This window comes from Diadema antillarum, unplaced genomic scaffold, assembly GCF_040938485.1.
Source record: "Diadema antillarum isolate AM-2024a unplaced genomic scaffold, OU_Dant_1.0 seq00000369_RagTag, whole genome shotgun sequence".
Classification (NCBI taxonomy): Eukaryota; Metazoa; Echinodermata; class Echinoidea; order Diadematoida; family Diadematidae; genus Diadema; species Diadema antillarum.
The window spans coordinates 581,352-599,068 of NW_027271370.1; the positions used below are offsets into that span (position 1 = coordinate 581,352).

Genomic DNA, 17,717 nt, shown 5'->3' on the forward strand with positions numbered 1-17,717 from the left:
CCTCTTTCATTTCATCTGGTCCGGAATTGTCCTTAAAGCTGACTCCTCAATTTTCACTCACCTGTACGTTAAATCAGGAAGCCATAAACTGTTTACACCTGTCATTACCGTTTATGAAATACATATATTTGTGCTTCATGTCGACAACAACTTGAAATGCTGGTCCATACAGGATTTAGTGAATTCACACAATATTGTCAGTCTCATTGCAAATCAAAGTGCAAGTTTGAGATATAGTTCAGTAAATATTTTGATACTTAAAGAAAAACTTTTGATGATTACTCCATTAAGTTCATGGCTTAGGTATGATGCAGATGGCTAACTATCTCTTACCATAAAAGAAAAACTTTTGATGATTACTCCATTAAGTTCATGGCTTAGGTATGATGCAGATGGCTAACTATCTCTTACCATATGACTCTTTTTTACTAGTGCCCTTCTACTCACTATTGGGTGTCTGTAAGGACCCAGAGCTCCTGGAGAGATGTTATTGTGCATCCCTGGAGGCATGTACGGGTTGTTGAGCTCATGGTTCATGCCCTGGCCTGGTAGAAAAGGATAGGATCCTGTGTGGTGTAGGGCACATACATCACAGCAAGTGTGACGAAAGCGGGTTGCCGAACTTTCGCATACTTGAGTGTTAGTAGACTAAAGTTCAAGAGCTTTAGTATACCGATGTGCCCCAATGGTTAAAGACACTGTTCAACATTGTTTTGGCTCACTTTAAGAAAAAAAATCTTACTTAGCTGACTGAGCTGTATGGTAATATTCTAATGGAAGAAAAATACTCCAGCATACAAAAGTTTTGAGAATTACACTGTTACCAGTTATGAAAAAAGTAACACCTGCATTAATAAGTTAAAAACCAAATATTTTATTCTAACACTTTTGTTCTTGGGAAATGTTGAGCTGTCACAGACAGACATTCACTTTCTTACAGAACAGAACGTTTACCCTTAGCCCTAAGTTTTCATAGCTTCACATACACACAATATCAGAGACTCTGGCTGCATGTAGGGCCATTTAGCTCAGATTTTCAGATTGGGAAACAATGTCAAACAGTGCCTTTTGAACTTCACAAATTATGTACATTAGTACAACATTTACATGTACACACCTTTGATTCACAGAGATATGTATTAACTCTTAATGTGCCAGGCCCAAAACCCCTAACGAGCCAGAGGTTTTTACTTAATGCCAGAATGTTTCAAAACTGGACTGACAATGTAATTTAAAACTGCCATATCTTTGAAACTATCGACTGTTTTGAATTGAGTTCTACACAACAAATATCAAGAAATGGTTGTTCTTTCGTGCCATGTAGTCAGTTTGCCATAATATCTATTTGAACTTGAAATATTGCAGAAATGATTACTATCATCAAAAAATTATAGAATTTTTTGTGTAGTATGAAAAGACAGAGTCAGTCGTGGTGTTTCTTCAATAGAACGCTCCCTTGACTCTGTGAGAAAGTTTTAGAGCTGCATCTCACCTTTCAAATGACAGCAAAATTGTCTTCTAGAATTGTATGATTCCAAAGATACAAGCAGTTTATTTTGTCATAGCAATTTCTCTTTCTGCCTCAGTAATTCACTCCCAAATCTGAGTCCTTTAGTCCCAGATCCTGTATTTGAAACTATTGTAGAGTAATTGTCCCGGGCCCTGGAAAGTGTCCTTTGTCCACTTGAGAAGGAAGCACCTACTAATCCTTCTTTTGTCTATGCGGACTGCGAGCGGGCGTACTCTATTGAAATCGGCAGGCCTTTGTCAGCGAGGGATTTGTGCGCGCGCAATTCCTTGGTAACGGCGGAGATAATCCGAATACTGATTGAGTACAATACACACTAGCGGTTGCTAGGGGCAGCTTGAAGGATGAACATAACTCCTGATCGAAAGTGAAGATGCTGCCGTGATCTGACTGATAAAAGTGCACACGCCTTCCGGATTTTATTTTTCTAACGCCGTATCCAATCAAGAATGTTGATCTGATCAACCTATCGCCAGCCACTGTCCTTCCGATCACAACATCACCTTTTTCCTTCATCAGTTTAAAATAGCTGATGGATGTTAGTTCCGGACTTGAATTCAAACCTATCATTTACCTTCATTGCGCTGTGACACAGTTTTCATGAAGCAGCATCATCCGACATTTCTTTCTTTTTATTTTTTGGGATTTCCAACACTGATTTACTCCAAGGACTGAACAGCAGGATCTGAGTTTGAAGTTTTCAAGATCTGCATGCTAGCAAATAGTTTGACGTTACTTTGCATTGGTCATGCTCTCTCTCTCTCTCTCATCTCAAGTTCTACGTAATAATAATTTTGAAGGATTTGCTTGAGTTTGAACATTTTCCTCTTCACCTGCGACTCGGAGAAAATAACACATTTCTATGATAAAAGGTAGGAATAAAACGATAAGCAAAGCTCAACAAATAATGTAAATACGTAAATATACTTTAATTCTGTGTCTCACTGAGCGATGAATGTTTGGAAACCTATCAAATTTTAGGTTTCGAGCTTCCAAACAATTGAAATCAAAATCAAACAAGAAAACACATTTGCGAATTTGATATCAGCTGTCGACGAATTACTGATCAAATTCTGTTCTTCTTTATCGACTCTGTGCTGTAGGGATTGTGTCTGCATCATCGCTTGGCGATGAACGATACTGCTTCGATTTTTGTCATCATGAAATGATAAATAATTATTTATCATTTTGCATGGTTGAGTAAACAATTTCTATGATACACCAATCGACTGTCTGTGGGCCTGTTTTGTTTGTTTTGTTTTTGTTTTTGTTTTTTGCCAAAAGAAATAAGATATTACATTTTTGACGTTCGCAACGATTCTGGTCGCTAATTCGAGAGTACGTAGAGACATTTGCTGTTCCCATAGAAAAGGTTATTTACAAGCTATTTATAGCCGGCAAAATACGGCAGCACAATGACAAATTATACGGATACGGAGACATGCACAATGCGTGAAAACTACTTTTCTTCAAAATGTATAGAGAAAAGAAGAAGCAAGATAATAAGAGAGAAGGCACTCCGAAAGAGGTACAGTATGAAGACCAATTGAAGAGAAACCCTAAAAAAATGCAACGGTGGACGCAAGCACAAAAACAAATACTAGTACATGGAAAACAACATAGTTTGACTGCTTTTCACGTGCACATCGTCACATACAGAGAATCAGGCGCTATAATGTACTTTCATATCCGTGGAGTAAAAGCAATACAGCCAGTTTGTGCCAAAATCACAGAGAATACTAGGTAGGTTTATTTCCTGTCACGTTCGTAAGTTTGAGAAAAAAAAAATTGGTTTTGGGTCAAAACCAGGGTTGATCAGTAGATGTACTATTTGCATGTCGTCGCTCAAAACAACAGCTCTCTTCGCGCTTTGTGAACGCTGCCTACAATTTTGAAACTGAACTAAGCAAAATAATGTTCATCTTTTACGTTTTATATTTTGTCTGAAATTCCGAAATACTAGATTTCTACTTTGAATTTCATTTTGCTTCGAACTAGGAGAAGATGATCACGCCAAAACAAACTAGGAACCACGTGTGGTACCAAGCGGCATAGTTTACAGGTCTACTTTCCGTTCACTGCACACGTGCATAAACAAGAACAAAAGCGTTTTCTTCTTTTGTATGCTAGCGTGGGGACGATTAGTTCACCAAAACAAAAGGATGAAAGACTTCACCGACGAACGAAAGCTTACCGTCTTTGAGGGACAAAATCAAAGCAGCTTCCCGCCAGACAGCATCCAAGCAGAACAATACAAGTGGAACCGCATAGACAATACACGCAGATTCAATAGCATACACACGTGTGGTTTATCAATGGGACTTTTGATCTATACACATCTCGCAGAGGGTGCACTCGCTGCGGATTTTCCCGGCGCGAAAAAAAATACATCTAGACGAAAAATAACGTATTTACTCAAAATTTTCCAATGTAAGTATACTCATATTTTTAGTGGAAACGATGGCTATACTAGTCAGCTACCAGTACATATCATTGTCAGTTTCTTGGTGTAACAAATTATGGTACCACAAGAACTTAAATGATCAATGTTTTTCGCGCTCTTCTTTGTCGCTGGTCACGGCACGTCAGGACTGAGGTTGCCGTTCGGCGAGCATGGCACGTTAAGAGTTAATACAAAAATGCCAACTCATGCTACTGATGATTTTGGCTCGTTATAAATAGAGAGGGTATGCAATGAAAGGGATACAGGATATTTCTTTTGGATCACACCAAATATAACAAATACGAGAAATTAGAAAAAAAAAAGACTTTTATTTTCTGTGAATCTTGCTTTAATAGCAAGTCTAGGGAGGGGAATAACCCCTCTGGGACTGTACTAGCGACATATACTAACATGACATGTGTTCCACAAATGATATGTGTTACACACAGCATATCATAACTGTAATAGGCATAAAACTAATGAAGGAGCAGCTCATCCTAAGTCCCTTTTCCATGAGAGCGCCATACAGGCACGTACATTCATGTGTCAAGGAGGGTGACAGAGGGAGTTGAAGGGGTGGGGTCTAACTATTGACACACCCACTTACCTATACTGGGAGGTACTTTGCCCACAGGAGGCTTAATACCCTGCACACTGCTGCTGGATCCTGGGGTAGCTGCCCCACTACTGGTGGGAGTCTCAGACTTTGGCGGGGCTGGAGAACTTGGTTTATCATTCTGAAAGACCATAGTAACAGCAAACATTGAAAATGATGGGCTGTACATGCCAACAACCAGCACAGTATCATGACATGGCAAGTTCTTTTGTTTACAATGACTGCCATTTTTATTGTTTTGTTTGTGTCTGTTCAGCTTATGGGAGAGAACATCTATTTTTGAGCGTCAGCTTTAAGTAGAGGACAACCATATCCAAGCCTTAACGGACACAGAACAAAGTAACCCTGCTCATCGCACACGATGTCCTGATGATACCTTGCATACACATTTACACATCGTATGCACACTTGTATCAATATGACAAGATCTGGCAATGAGAACATCAGGACTACATGTGAGATCCAAAGTGATATTCAGAGAAGAAAACAGGGCGATGACATCCACCCATTTTTGTTCTTTTAATTCCCCTTTTTCATTCGTTATTTACCGGCTTCTGCCCAAACATTTGTCTCTCTGATAAGTGATCTTTTGTTGCCTCAAAAGGCCCTGAGTAAACAGGCCCCACCTACTCCATCATACTGTGGCAAAGAGAGACGGGTCAAACAAATCCAATCGTTCAAAATAGCGTGTCACTGCACACAAAGTAATCACTAGAATTTACACAATCGACCGTCTGTTAGTATGTTGTACTGTGTTTGCTTTCCAACCAAAAAGCAAACATATTCAGATGTCTGATAGAGGAATTAAAGAGGTTGTGAATCACAGGTGTTTACCATCAGCCTCGACACCTACTTGAATTTTGAAACCATTCCCTTTGCTTATCACAAAGCATGTTTGAGTTCTATCTCCTTTTCCATCTGCAAAAAGGATCTAAGTATTGAGATTATGAGAATGATTAAGTGCCTCTGTGACATATATATTTTATGTATTCCTAAGGTAAACATGTGATAAATATCAACTGATTGCTAGAACGAATGCCAATTATAGAAGACACCTACAGTGATGTCAGCATGTTTTTTATTTTAACTTTAAACACGTACACACATGCACACACACACACAATCAGGCTAAATCCCTACACACAGGTACAATAGAGTTACAGTTCTCCAGAAGGCTGGCTTGAAACAGTTGATTGTTAATAGTTTGGGTTCTTCACCTTATAACTCCAAAGATACGTAAACTTCTGTAAACAGGCAACTGAGGAGCGCAAACAGTGTGTGTTTGCCTGTGTAAATAAAGCCTTATCACTTGACATAGAGTGAAAAAATTTATTGTATTCAAATGACGCCGCCTGAAACATGTTATCAGACACAATTTGGTATTAAGACACTTCACTGGCATTCATATTATTGAGGGTCATATATTGTCTAAGGAGGTGATAACATCTTGTTTGTTCTGAGCAATTACCTCCAGGTAATGCAGTAACTTTGGGTTGACACTACTTGATAGTACTAGGTTCATACAGTGCATATCTCCTTGATATTATGTATATTAGGGTAAATGATTACACAGGTCACACAGCTCAACTGAATACTACCCATTATGTCAGCAGTATGTGGGGTATGATGAAATATTCAATAATATACATAGTACCCTTTGCCGAACCCAATTCTAATTCATTAGTAAACATCCAAACCGAAATGTTTGAAGAGAAACCTTCATATTTCCAAGGCCCTCCTGCCTACTTGATTCCTTCATGGTGGTGAAAGTGTATCATACAACATAATTTTGGCACATTCACATCTTTTGCCAAATTGACAGCAAATACAGTAGATTCCTCAAGTAACCTAACATCACTATAAAATTATGATTTACATCAAACTCAGCTTTAGTACATATCCACTATTATGGTTTTGCTGTGATCGTAACTCTTTCTTTTCAGACTTAATTGTAACTGGTCCTGAATTCACCCTTAAATTCATAAATGCATTATGTAGCAGTATAGACCTTCTTAAAATGCAGATCAAAGGAGATGTCACAACAGTAGACACAACCTCATTTGACCTTCAGTGTATTAGCCAATCTAAGAAAAAAGAAGAACAAGAAAGAATGGACTTTAGAGAATCCTCCTGTGGTACAATAGCACACCTCTTCGCAATCCTCCATAGTACAATGTATAGAAAAGCTACCACATTTTAACATGGCATCTGCCTTTAGGTGGGTGGCAAGATGATTGTTGAAGGGGAGATAGATGGAGGGTCATCTTGACAGCATCCTTACCTCTTTTGGCTTGGATGGAGGAGAGCTTGCACTGGATGCGATGCTATTGGGTGTGCTGGACCTCTCCTTCTTCGTTCTGTGCTTGTCAGTATTGTTGTCTCTTGGTGACATTTGATTCCCATTTGGTGCTGGGGATGGTGGGTTCTGAGAAAAACAAAGGAGAGATGCCCTTGGGTGAATAGCACCAACACTGAATGCTAACACTCCAACAATCATTTGTCCTTACAGTCTGGCCTGCTAAGTTTGTCAATAGCAAGCAATACTCCTTTAGCCTTGATAAGATCTGTTAAACATAATCCATCAAAACAATTAGAACATCCTCTGCTAACATGCATACATGTCTATTTTCACTTGATCTTCTGAAACTTACGGCAAAGGCATTTCCCAGTCTTCATGGATGACTAACATTCAGTTCAAGAAACTTTATACAGTAATTACTAGAAAGGGGTCTTTGCTGGAAATCATCTTACCTCATTTGATACGTCCACAATCAACTGGTCGTCACTCTTCTCCCCATCACTATCCTGAATGGAAATGAGAACATGAAGTTGTATCACATAAAGTATTCACCATTGGACATCAATGTACGTCAATGAGGTAACACAGAAACTCAACAAGTGTTTGTGGCTTTGACCATAACTGACAATATAAAGTATCTAAATTTCACAATTTCACAATCAAATATTCACATCCAATGATTCTACAAAAGAATGCACAAATGATGGCAACCATCCCTTTTGTATCCCAGCTCAAATATGAAGAACTGATACTACAATCTCCCATCAGCTGAAACAATGCCTTCAAAAGTCTATTCCTCAAGCTACATTGAAGCATTTATGGTTTATGATCACTTAAAATGGAGCTTTCAATTCCCTGAATATAGGCAACAGGAAATGTATCCTTTTTCTTCTCTGTCACTGATTTGATAAGAAGTACATAAGCCCCAACATTTTTTAGCAAACATATTCACATGTATGACTTCTTTACACAGAGCTACATTCATACACCTTTGAGGCTCTCTACTTAAAAAGAGCTTGCATTGATCAGCTTTCAAAGGATGTGTCTATCTGTAAAGCACTCTATTGTATTACTAGTGTTGGTACTGCTGAAGAAGGTATCCCTCTCTGAACCTCCTGTCTTTATTTCCACACGTTCAGCAGCTCCTCCTTGTCGGCTTCATTTCAAATAAAACTACACCCTGCACACATTGATCTGTGGCTGTACTTAATCCCCCTTAGCTTCTGAGCAGTCCCTTACCTGAAAGATTCATTGTGCATTATCAGCACAGAAGCACCAGATAAAGCAAACTTCACGTAAAAGTACAAATCTTAAGGTGATGATCTATGATTCCTTGAACATCAGCAGGTGCAGCTGCATTTTACAGTAACTAGGATGCTACTTTCAATCTGCAAATGTCTCTATGAATTTGATATTCTATTAAAACAAACTGTTTTCTTCACAGCTCTTCAAAAGACATTATTAAACCATATGAGATATCACTTTCATGTACCCCCAGGCTATAGTCCTCTCTATACATACGATCATCATAATTATATCAAGTTCCAGCAGTTTTAAACAGGGAGGTGGGAAACAAGCTCCTTCACTGTCTCATTCAATCTTCTAGCTTCTCACTACATGGTAGCCGCCAATGAGAAGAGTTGCTGAAGGCTACTCTCGGGATTGGTAGAAATAAATAAACTCTAATTAGATGATAAAAAGTGAAGATCCCTTAAATACAAAGGTGTAGTGAGCCTTAGTGTGAGAGGAGTGATGAGATTCTATGCTGATTTCAATTACATAGCCTTGATGCCAGCCCTCAAACAGTGATGATGATACAGATTACTGTGCACTATGCTAATGTGACCCTCCTCCATTGTTGTCCAGTCCCATATATCAAATGGATTCACCTGCTGGCATCAAAATCTAATGAGTGATGCAGTCAAAACACAGTATATACAACTTCTAACAGATAGCTGTAGAATGCGACATGTTCCATTGTAGTGCCATACTAGTTACTGACTCCATTATACTCTCCTGCTATGCCAGTGTTACTCCATTGCAATACCATAAAAGCATGTACTTGCTTTATTATGTATATATCCCAACCAGGTAGCTCTCACTTCAATCACTTACTGCTTTCATGCTCATTATTAATGAGACACTGAGTGAAATGCATATTTCCACTACGAAAAAAAGAAAGAAAATTCACTGATCCAACTTCACACAAAATACACAATTTGTTGTATGTGCACAAGTATTGCAATTAAACTAGAAATATCAATGGCAGACTTCAAGTGGAGAAAAAAGAACACATATTAAACCACCTTGCACAAAGAAATCTTAATGCCCAATGAAAATAATTATATGAATGTATACATTTATATGTTTGACATAATCCACTTTGAGGTAAGATTTCTTTTCGTTACATCTTTGAGTACAAGTTGGTCTGGAAAAGACTTGCACTATATTAACAGCAAAACGAAGCATTCTAATGAAGTGTAAAATGCACTGCATAAACAACAAAAACACCCACTCACCCCTGAATCTTTCTCCTCCCGTTTTCTCTTCACCATATTTTTTCCACTACCGCTGCTCTCGCCATGGTCTGAGTTACGGGTATACTTATCTGAATTGCGCTCCATTGGGGAGATGGAATTCTGTGGTGAGACAAATGAAAGAAATGTGGGTTAGTTCTCACATGTTTTCCATTGGTTAGATACAAAGACAACTGGAATCTTACTGATATTTAGGCAAGCAATATGATCCTTAAGGTTACAGTGTGAAGTTATCCCTTAATTTTTATCATTTTTCTTTACTATGATTGGAAAACAGTTTCTTTTATTTTAATTGCTTTTACAAAGTTCTGGCACTTGATTATGACAAATTCTGTCCATAGCTTCACCATGATGTTTGAACTTCAGAATTTATGTAAGTCATCTCTTCAGGGTCCCACATGTACCTTACACACATTTCAAAGTTCAGGGAGCTACATACAGCCACTGTAAACAACAACAACAACAAAACATGAACTGCTTTAGTTACATTAAGTTCAAAGACCCACCAAAAATTTAACTGCTTTACCCACTACACATCTGCCCACACCATGAAAGTTTGAAGAAAGAAATATGACAACTGCCAAGATGTTACGGATATACAACAGTAATAAGATCAGTCCAGATAGACAGAAGAGCTGGGGGGGGGGGTGCAAAACCATCTCTTCCTATTTGTAAGTAATGGATTATGTTTCAAAATGGTCAACGTAAAACAATAAATATCTAAGGCATCACAACGACACAAGCCATGTATGTTGTTTCATAGTTTGTTCCATCTGACTGAGCTTAGTAAAGGGCTGATAATTTGGCACTCCTGTATTTTCTTAATCTCCTCATCACATGACATCACACACACACACACACACACACACACACACACACACACACACACACACACACACACACACACACTCACGTTTCATGCACAGACCCATCAAACAGAAGAACATTAACACACACACACAAAAAAAAAATGTGCATTGCTCAGAGTGTGCATACATGGATGAAGACTATATAAGCATAATAGCCATGGATGCTCTAGAATGAAGACAGCATATCACTCAGAATCACCTTTTACTCCCTAACGAAGGTTGGGAATTTCATATTAGAGCTATTGAGCCTCATTGCTGTGAGGAAGTAGATGGTGGAGAGACGTGTGGATGGAGGGTATGGTGGGGAGGGGGAAGAGGGACAGTCTGACATAGGTTTAGTCTGTTTGCTAGGTAAACATCATAACCACTCCCAGCATGGAGACACCAAGAATGGTGCTATGTCAACTAGCCAGGGCTTTCAGCTGAAGCACAAACACTGGCCACAAATACGGCCAGGGTATGAGGTCAGAGTGCTAATACAAATAGATGCTCTTGGTCAACAGCAACTTAGTCAACAACAAAATGAATGAAAGAATTAAATTAAATGTATAGAATAATGAAGTTACATTATCAAATGATAGGAAAAAAATTCTGATAGTCCTTCATGATCATCCTTTACAAGCATGTACAACTGTATTTGCAAAAATACCTGTACAATTTCACTTTACTTCATGTTGCAGAACTATATACTGTAAAGCCAGAATTGTTTGCGTGCATTTTAATTTGGCAAATTTTGCAAGAACCAAGATTCACAAAATTGAAATGCATGCTAATGCTCTCATCTACACTATTATGCACTAGATGTCACTTTGTCACTGGCAGTTCGCGAAAATTTAATGAGCACTGCAAAAAAGGCCATTGGCGCCAATTCATGAAAACTTCATGTCGCTAATATTTCTTGCTTTACAGTAATCTACTACAAGTACTAGAGATTTATGAACTATGTACGCAGGCATATATTATGTACACAAATCAAATACAGATGTAAGACTGCTGCTAAGTATTCTGACCAAGGGTTGGTGTTAACTGTGAGAACACAATGTATCCCTTTCAAAGGTAGCATAGAAGGAATAATTTTCATCCCTGTTCATATCTTTCTTTACTAGTGTGTGTTATGGGAGACATGATCTAACAATCAAAACACTGCTTTCACATTCTGGGCCTTCTTCTGCAGTACAACACAGTGCCGAACACTACCGTAAAGTTCCGTGTATAAGACGCACTATTTTTTCGTCGGAAAACGTTGAAAATCAGGGGTGCGTCGTATACACGGGTACAGTCGAATCACGGAAAAAAATCCGTCATGTACACCCAATTTTATAAGGCCAACTTGGGGCCATGTATGCCCATCGACGTTTGGAAGGTAAGCAATCACTAAAAATTACAGATAAAAGAGCGATCTTTCAATCTGGACACACACAAAAGCTGCAAATACGAGATAAACTTTACATCGGCCTTGTGCAGTAACGATGTATCAATCTGGCCATAGACAACAGCTGTAACAGCACTGCTGTATGCTACCGATGTCAGTCTACCAAGCTACCAACAGCCAACCTAGTAGCTGGAATACGTGATGTACAGGTATCATTACTAAATTACCGATACTGTAAAACTTATCAATGTACAGGGTGTACTAGTATCAATATGGCCATAGACAAAAGCTGTAAAATACGGAGTAGGATCGACACTATGTCACCGTAAATATGAACGATGTGTGAAGCATGCATGCATATCCATGTCATTCGTTTGCTCTTCATTTCACGAGTGCAAGGCCAGCTAGGATAGCATCTACACTGACTGTAGCTAGCTAGCTAGCTAGCAAGCCTTTGGCAAAGGCAGCAGCTGCAGAGAGGCTTTTGCAATGGACTCCCGTGCACACAGCGATCGGATCGAAGCGCGCTTGCCCGTTGCGCGCTGTGTGTGCAAGTCCATTGCTCTCTGTGTGCGTGTGCTGAAATTATAGCGAGCTGCCTTTTGCAAAAGGCTAGCACTGTGCATACAAGCATGGTACAAGAGACACACATGTTACTGGTAACAGTGCATGAGTGTAATTACCGTACGCACCGTACGTCTTGCCGTATGATCCCTCTGCTACACTTGCTGATGTTTTTCTTATTTTTCGTAATGAACCTTCCAGTCTGACATGCGTCAATATGCGAGACACCCTCTGCTACATTTGTATGTATAACAGCAAAGATCGTACTGTACACTTATGAGTACGATATGCATGACATATGTACCATGATTAAAAGGCGAAACAATAGCAAGTGAGTACCGAGACAAGTCTCGCATTTTGCGTCGTCCATATTTTGTTGATATCCGATGAATGCCGTTAAAAGAAAATATAAAAGGAAACGAAAAATAGAGCAAATACATGCTGCATTCTAGAGAAATTTTGAGCAGAAATTATATGTATGACACACGCAATATTTGCGTGGACACTTTCGTGTTTTTGTTTTTTTTTTAATTTTAGGTTCGAAATTAGGGGTGCGTCTTATACACGGGTGCGTCTTATACACGGAACTTTACGGTAATTATTATTGTCAGACTATAAATCACCTGCTACTAGAAGGAAAATAACCTGAATGATTATTATAATGATCAGGACACAGCCAGCATCTGTTATGAGTAGGCTACACTACAGCCCACAGAGAGAGAGAAAAAAAAAAAAAAGAAGAAAAAAGGTGAGAGTAAGGGGAGAGATCTGTCTGTTCATCAGCAATAGCTACTGCGGACCTCTGGGTTAGCAGACAGTCATTTCACGCCCCTACCCTCAGCAAGCCAATAAGCACCTCTGCGTACTACGCTCAACGCCAGCCAGCACGCAAAGTGCCTTTGTTCACGTGCCTCATGTCATAAGAGATAGCCTGTAATTGGGCACTGTTAGCTTGCACATCATACCTGCTGTCACTACTCACATCATTTTTTTTTTTTTTGCTTTTTAGATTAAGGGGGGCGCATCGGGCGCAACTACTGGAAATTACTGGCAGCAACATCAGGTGAATGGCATAATAATTAAATGCGAGCGAGCAAAGAGAGCGAGCTTGGAAATTTTGACATTTTACAGTCCAAAAACTGCCGTTTGTAGCCATATTTTTTCGCTTTGGAAATAAAGGAGGGGTGGGGCGCAACGGGCGCAACTGCCGGTAATTACTGGCAGCAACATCAGGAGAATTGCATAACAATTAAATGCGAGCGAGCGAACGAGCGAGCTTGAAAATTTCGACATTTTACAGTCCAAAAACTGCCGTTTGTAGCCATATTTTTTTGCTTTGTAAATTAAGGGGGGCGCACCGGGCGCAACTGCTGGCAATTACTGGCAGCAACATCAGGTGAATGGCATAATAATCAAATGCGAGCGAGCAAAGAGAGCGAGCTTGGAAATTTTGACATTTTACAGTCCACAAACTGCCGTTTGTAGCCATATATTTTCGCTTTGGAAATAAAGGAGGGGTGGGGCACAACGGGTGCAACTGCCGGTAATTACTGGCAGCAACATCAGGAGAATTGCATAACAATTAAATGCGAGCGAGCGAGCGAGCGAGCTTGAAAATTTTGACATTTTACAGTCCCAAAGCTGCCTTTTGTAGCCGTATTTTTTTGCTTTGGAAATTAAGGGGGGCGCACCGGGCGCATCTTACTGCTGGCAATTACTGGCAGCAACATCAGGTGAATGGAATAACAATTAAATGCGAGCGAGCGAAGAGAGCGAGCTTGAAAATTGTGACATTGTACAGTCCCAAAATTGCAATTTGGAGCCATACTTTTTCGCTTTGCAATTGGGAAATAAAGGAGGTGGGGGGGGGGGGGGGCGCACCGGGCGCAACCGCCGGCAATTACTGGCAGGAACATCAGGAGAATTGCGTATAACAATTAAATGCGAGCGAGCGAGCGAGCGAGCTTGAAAATTTTGACATTTTACAGTAAAAAACAAACAAACTGCCGTTTGTAGCTATATTTCTTTGCTTTAGAATTTAAGGGGGCTCATCGGGCGCAACTGCTGGCAAATACTGACAGCAATATCAGGAGAGCATAATGATTACATTCGAGCGAGCGGAACGAGCGAACTTGAAAATATCACATTTTACAGTCCAAAAACTGCCGTTCTTTTCTTAGCCATATGTTTTTCGCTTTGGAAATTAAGGGGGGAGGGGCACCGGGCGGAACTGCTGGCAATTACTGGCAGCAACATCAGGTGAATTGCATAACGATTAATGCGAGCGAGCGAAGAGAGCGAGCTTGAAAATTTTACATTTTACAGTCCAAAAACTGCCGTTCTTAGCCGTATTTTTTCGCTTTGGAAATTAAGGGGCGCGCACCGGGCGCAACTGCAGGCAATTATTGGCAGCAACATCAGGTGAATTGCATAACGATTAAATGCGAGCGAGCGAAGAGAGCGAGCTTGAAAATTTTACATTTTACAGTCCAAAAACTGCCGTTCTTAGCCATATTTTTTCGCTTTGGAAATTAAGGGGGCGCACCGGGCGCAACTGCAGGCAATTATTGGCAGCAACATCAGGTGAATTGCATAACGATTAAATGCGAGCGAGCGAAGAGAGCGAGCTTGAAAATTTTACATTTTACAGTCCAAAAACTGCCGTTCTTAGCCATATTTTTTCGCTTTGGAAATTAAGGGGGCGCACCGGGCGCAACTGCAGGCAATTACTGGCAGCAACATCAGAAGAATGGCATAAAGATTAAATGCGAGCGAACGGAGCGAGCGAGCTTGAAAATTTTGACATTTTACAGTCCTCAAATTGCCGTTTGTAGCTATTTTTTTTATTTATTTATTTTTTTTTTGCTTTGGAAATTAAGGGGGGGGGGAGGCGCACCAGGCGCAACTGCCGGCAATTACTGGCAGCAACTTCAGGAGAATGACATTACGACTAAATGCGAGCGAGAGGAGCCAGCGAGCTTGAAAATTTTGACATAAAGTAACTATCTAAAAACTGCCGTTTGAAGCTATATATATATATATTTCGCTTTGGAAATTAAAGGGGGAGGGGGGGGGGGGGGGGGGGGGACGCCCGGTGCGCCCGGTGCGCCCATCTCCCTGGATCCGCCACTGGTAGTCAAGGGTGTGGGTTTATGTTCATGACTGGGGGAGGTATGACCAGCGAGGTGGCGTCGAAGTGACCAAGCGGGGAAAGGATGTCCAAAATCTGCACTTTAGAGCATCCCCTAAACTAATTGTGCGTGTTTGTTTGTGTGTGTGTCTTGTAATGTACATGGAAAAGTTAGGAATTAGCCCAGGTCAAGTCTTTTTATTGGCAATGCAAGACATTTTTACATAGACTAGTATGTAAAGCAACACTGCAAAATCAATGATCTAGCTTTGATATAACGAAGCGTAAGGTACAAAAGTGTACATTCTACATCACATTGCGCAACATTGTAGCGACTCTTCGTTCGGATGTACTGAGTACACTGCGCACATCCTGCTTATATGCAGAATGCCAACCAGGAATCACGCTGAATCACAATCTTTTGTCGGGTCCGGGCTTTTTGAACAATGTTTCACACTATATACCTATCTAATTATGGTTAAAAGAAATCATAGAAAAATATCTTATTTCTTGATCACCCTTTCATTCAAAAGCAGTTTACTAACACTTGAAGAATACTATTTCGGTAAGTCTTTTTTTTTTTTAACCAGCGGACTGGGAGGGGGGCTCACCCCCCTCCCCCCAACCCCCCCCCCCCCCCCCCTCCCGCTCCGTAGTTACGCCACTGCTTTTGGGTGAAATAAATGGACAGATTTCTTGAATTCTAAAAAAAAAGCAAGAAAATCTTTTCATCGCGGATATTATGATTATGTGGGATGGGGCAAACGTGTATAAGTGCTCCGTATCGTACGGATTTACAGTACGGTCGATAAATAGTAAACACTGTAGGATAGTAATAGATATGTACAAAATCAGTGCTGCCAGAAACAGGGGTGCGAATTGATTTTGTGTGTGTGTGTGTGTGTGTGTGTGTGTGTGTGTGTGTGTCCCTGGTGCAAAATATAAACAAAATTAGAAAAGAGTAATTATTTAGCGTCCGCCGTTGAGGTCGCTCGCAGACTGATTTTTTTTTTTTTTTTTTTGATCTGAAGGGGGGTGCGTTCGCACCCAACGCACCCCCCCTGGTGACGCCCATGTGAACAGCTTCAATGCACGACAATTTTTGTCATTTGATTACAACACACACACACACACACACACACACACTCACACAATCCTCTAATTACTCCTGATTACCTCAATGTTCAGTTATTATCGTCAGAACAAGAGTAAACTGAATTCACATGACTGTAAAAGGGTAATAGTGTATGCTTAGTACAACCCATATAGGGCAATCCTATTAACACTAAAATGTATTACATATCCTTTATCATCCATCCCTTGTCTAATTCCAAATTAAGCTTCCTTGTGATCAGCTTGCATAAAACTCTGATTTCATACACTGGAAGATGTGGATGTTATGACAATAAAACGAGGAACTCCAATATTTACATTACATGTGTGTGTAAATGTACTGCATTTTAAATCTGTCTTTTTCCATTCTTTCTCTAGAATTGACCAGGCTCACATGAGTCCCTCTTGGAGCCAAAAGCAGCCACACTACTTAAAAAATGTTAATGAATGCAATTTTGTAGTTTTCTGCAGCTGATTGTATTTCCTCATGTGACAGTGATGACTGCTTTATCCTCTGCTTCAGCAGCATACATATCATACATCCTCATCTGGTGGAATCCCTTCATTCTTGCAGCAGCAAATGTTATGCTTGATCATGAACATATCCCCTCAACCCTTTCTTCTTAAAAAAAAAAAAAATTAAAATGATTTGTGATACTATTTGACTATGGTGACATGGCATTTGCTCCTGCGACAATTGCTCCTGTTTTATTTTCTCCTAGGACTTAGGGTTAGGGTTGTGATAGGGTTTTAGGTTTAATTTGATGCCAGGATTAGGATTAGGGTTAGGGTTATGTTTGTGGGTAGAAGTAATGTTTGGCCAAGCGTGTAGATATTGCATGGGAACGATTGTTGCAGGAGCAACTGTCATAGAACCTTCCACTATAGACATGAAATCTTAACTATCTTTTGGACTAGCAGCATTCAATCTATGGCTCTTATTGTTGCCTGACTGAGAAGTATAGTACCATAATGTTAATTCATGAGAGTGACACCCTGCCTATCAGCTCACACTAGACAAAGTCTGTGCAAAGGTTCAGGAGAAAACATAGAAACTGAAAGATGGCTAAATGATGAAACATCTATTCAAGAAACAAACTGCAAATATCATTCTGCATGATAGTACCATTACCAGAAACATTTGTCACAACAGTAGTCTCCACAAATCAGACTGAAGTAGGTCGATATGTGGTCTATTTTGTTTGATAAGCTCCTTGGAGAAGTAAAGCCTTCTGACGACATTTAC

General features: G+C 39.9%; 1 protein-coding gene across 2 annotated transcripts in view; it reads right to left on the minus strand.

Moving 5' to 3' along the window:
- Positions 1-17,717, minus strand: part of LOC139731414 (transducin-like enhancer protein 4) — a 96,171-nt gene that overhangs the window by 16,758 nt on the left and 61,696 nt on the right. Inside the window, exons 10-14 of one of the 2 annotated variants that reach the window (XM_071642303.1) lie at positions 9,406-9,525; positions 7,339-7,392; positions 6,869-7,012; positions 4,579-4,708; positions 448-545 (exon numbers count right to left, since the gene is read on the minus strand). In XM_071642303.1, the coding sequence (XP_071498404.1) occupies positions 448-545; positions 4,579-4,708; positions 6,869-7,012; positions 7,339-7,392; positions 9,406-9,525 (546 nt within the window). Of the gene's footprint in view, positions 1-447; positions 567-4,578; positions 4,709-6,868; positions 7,013-7,338; positions 7,393-9,405; positions 9,526-17,717 lie in introns of both variants that reach the window. The other variant, XM_071642301.1, reaches the window with a different exon arrangement.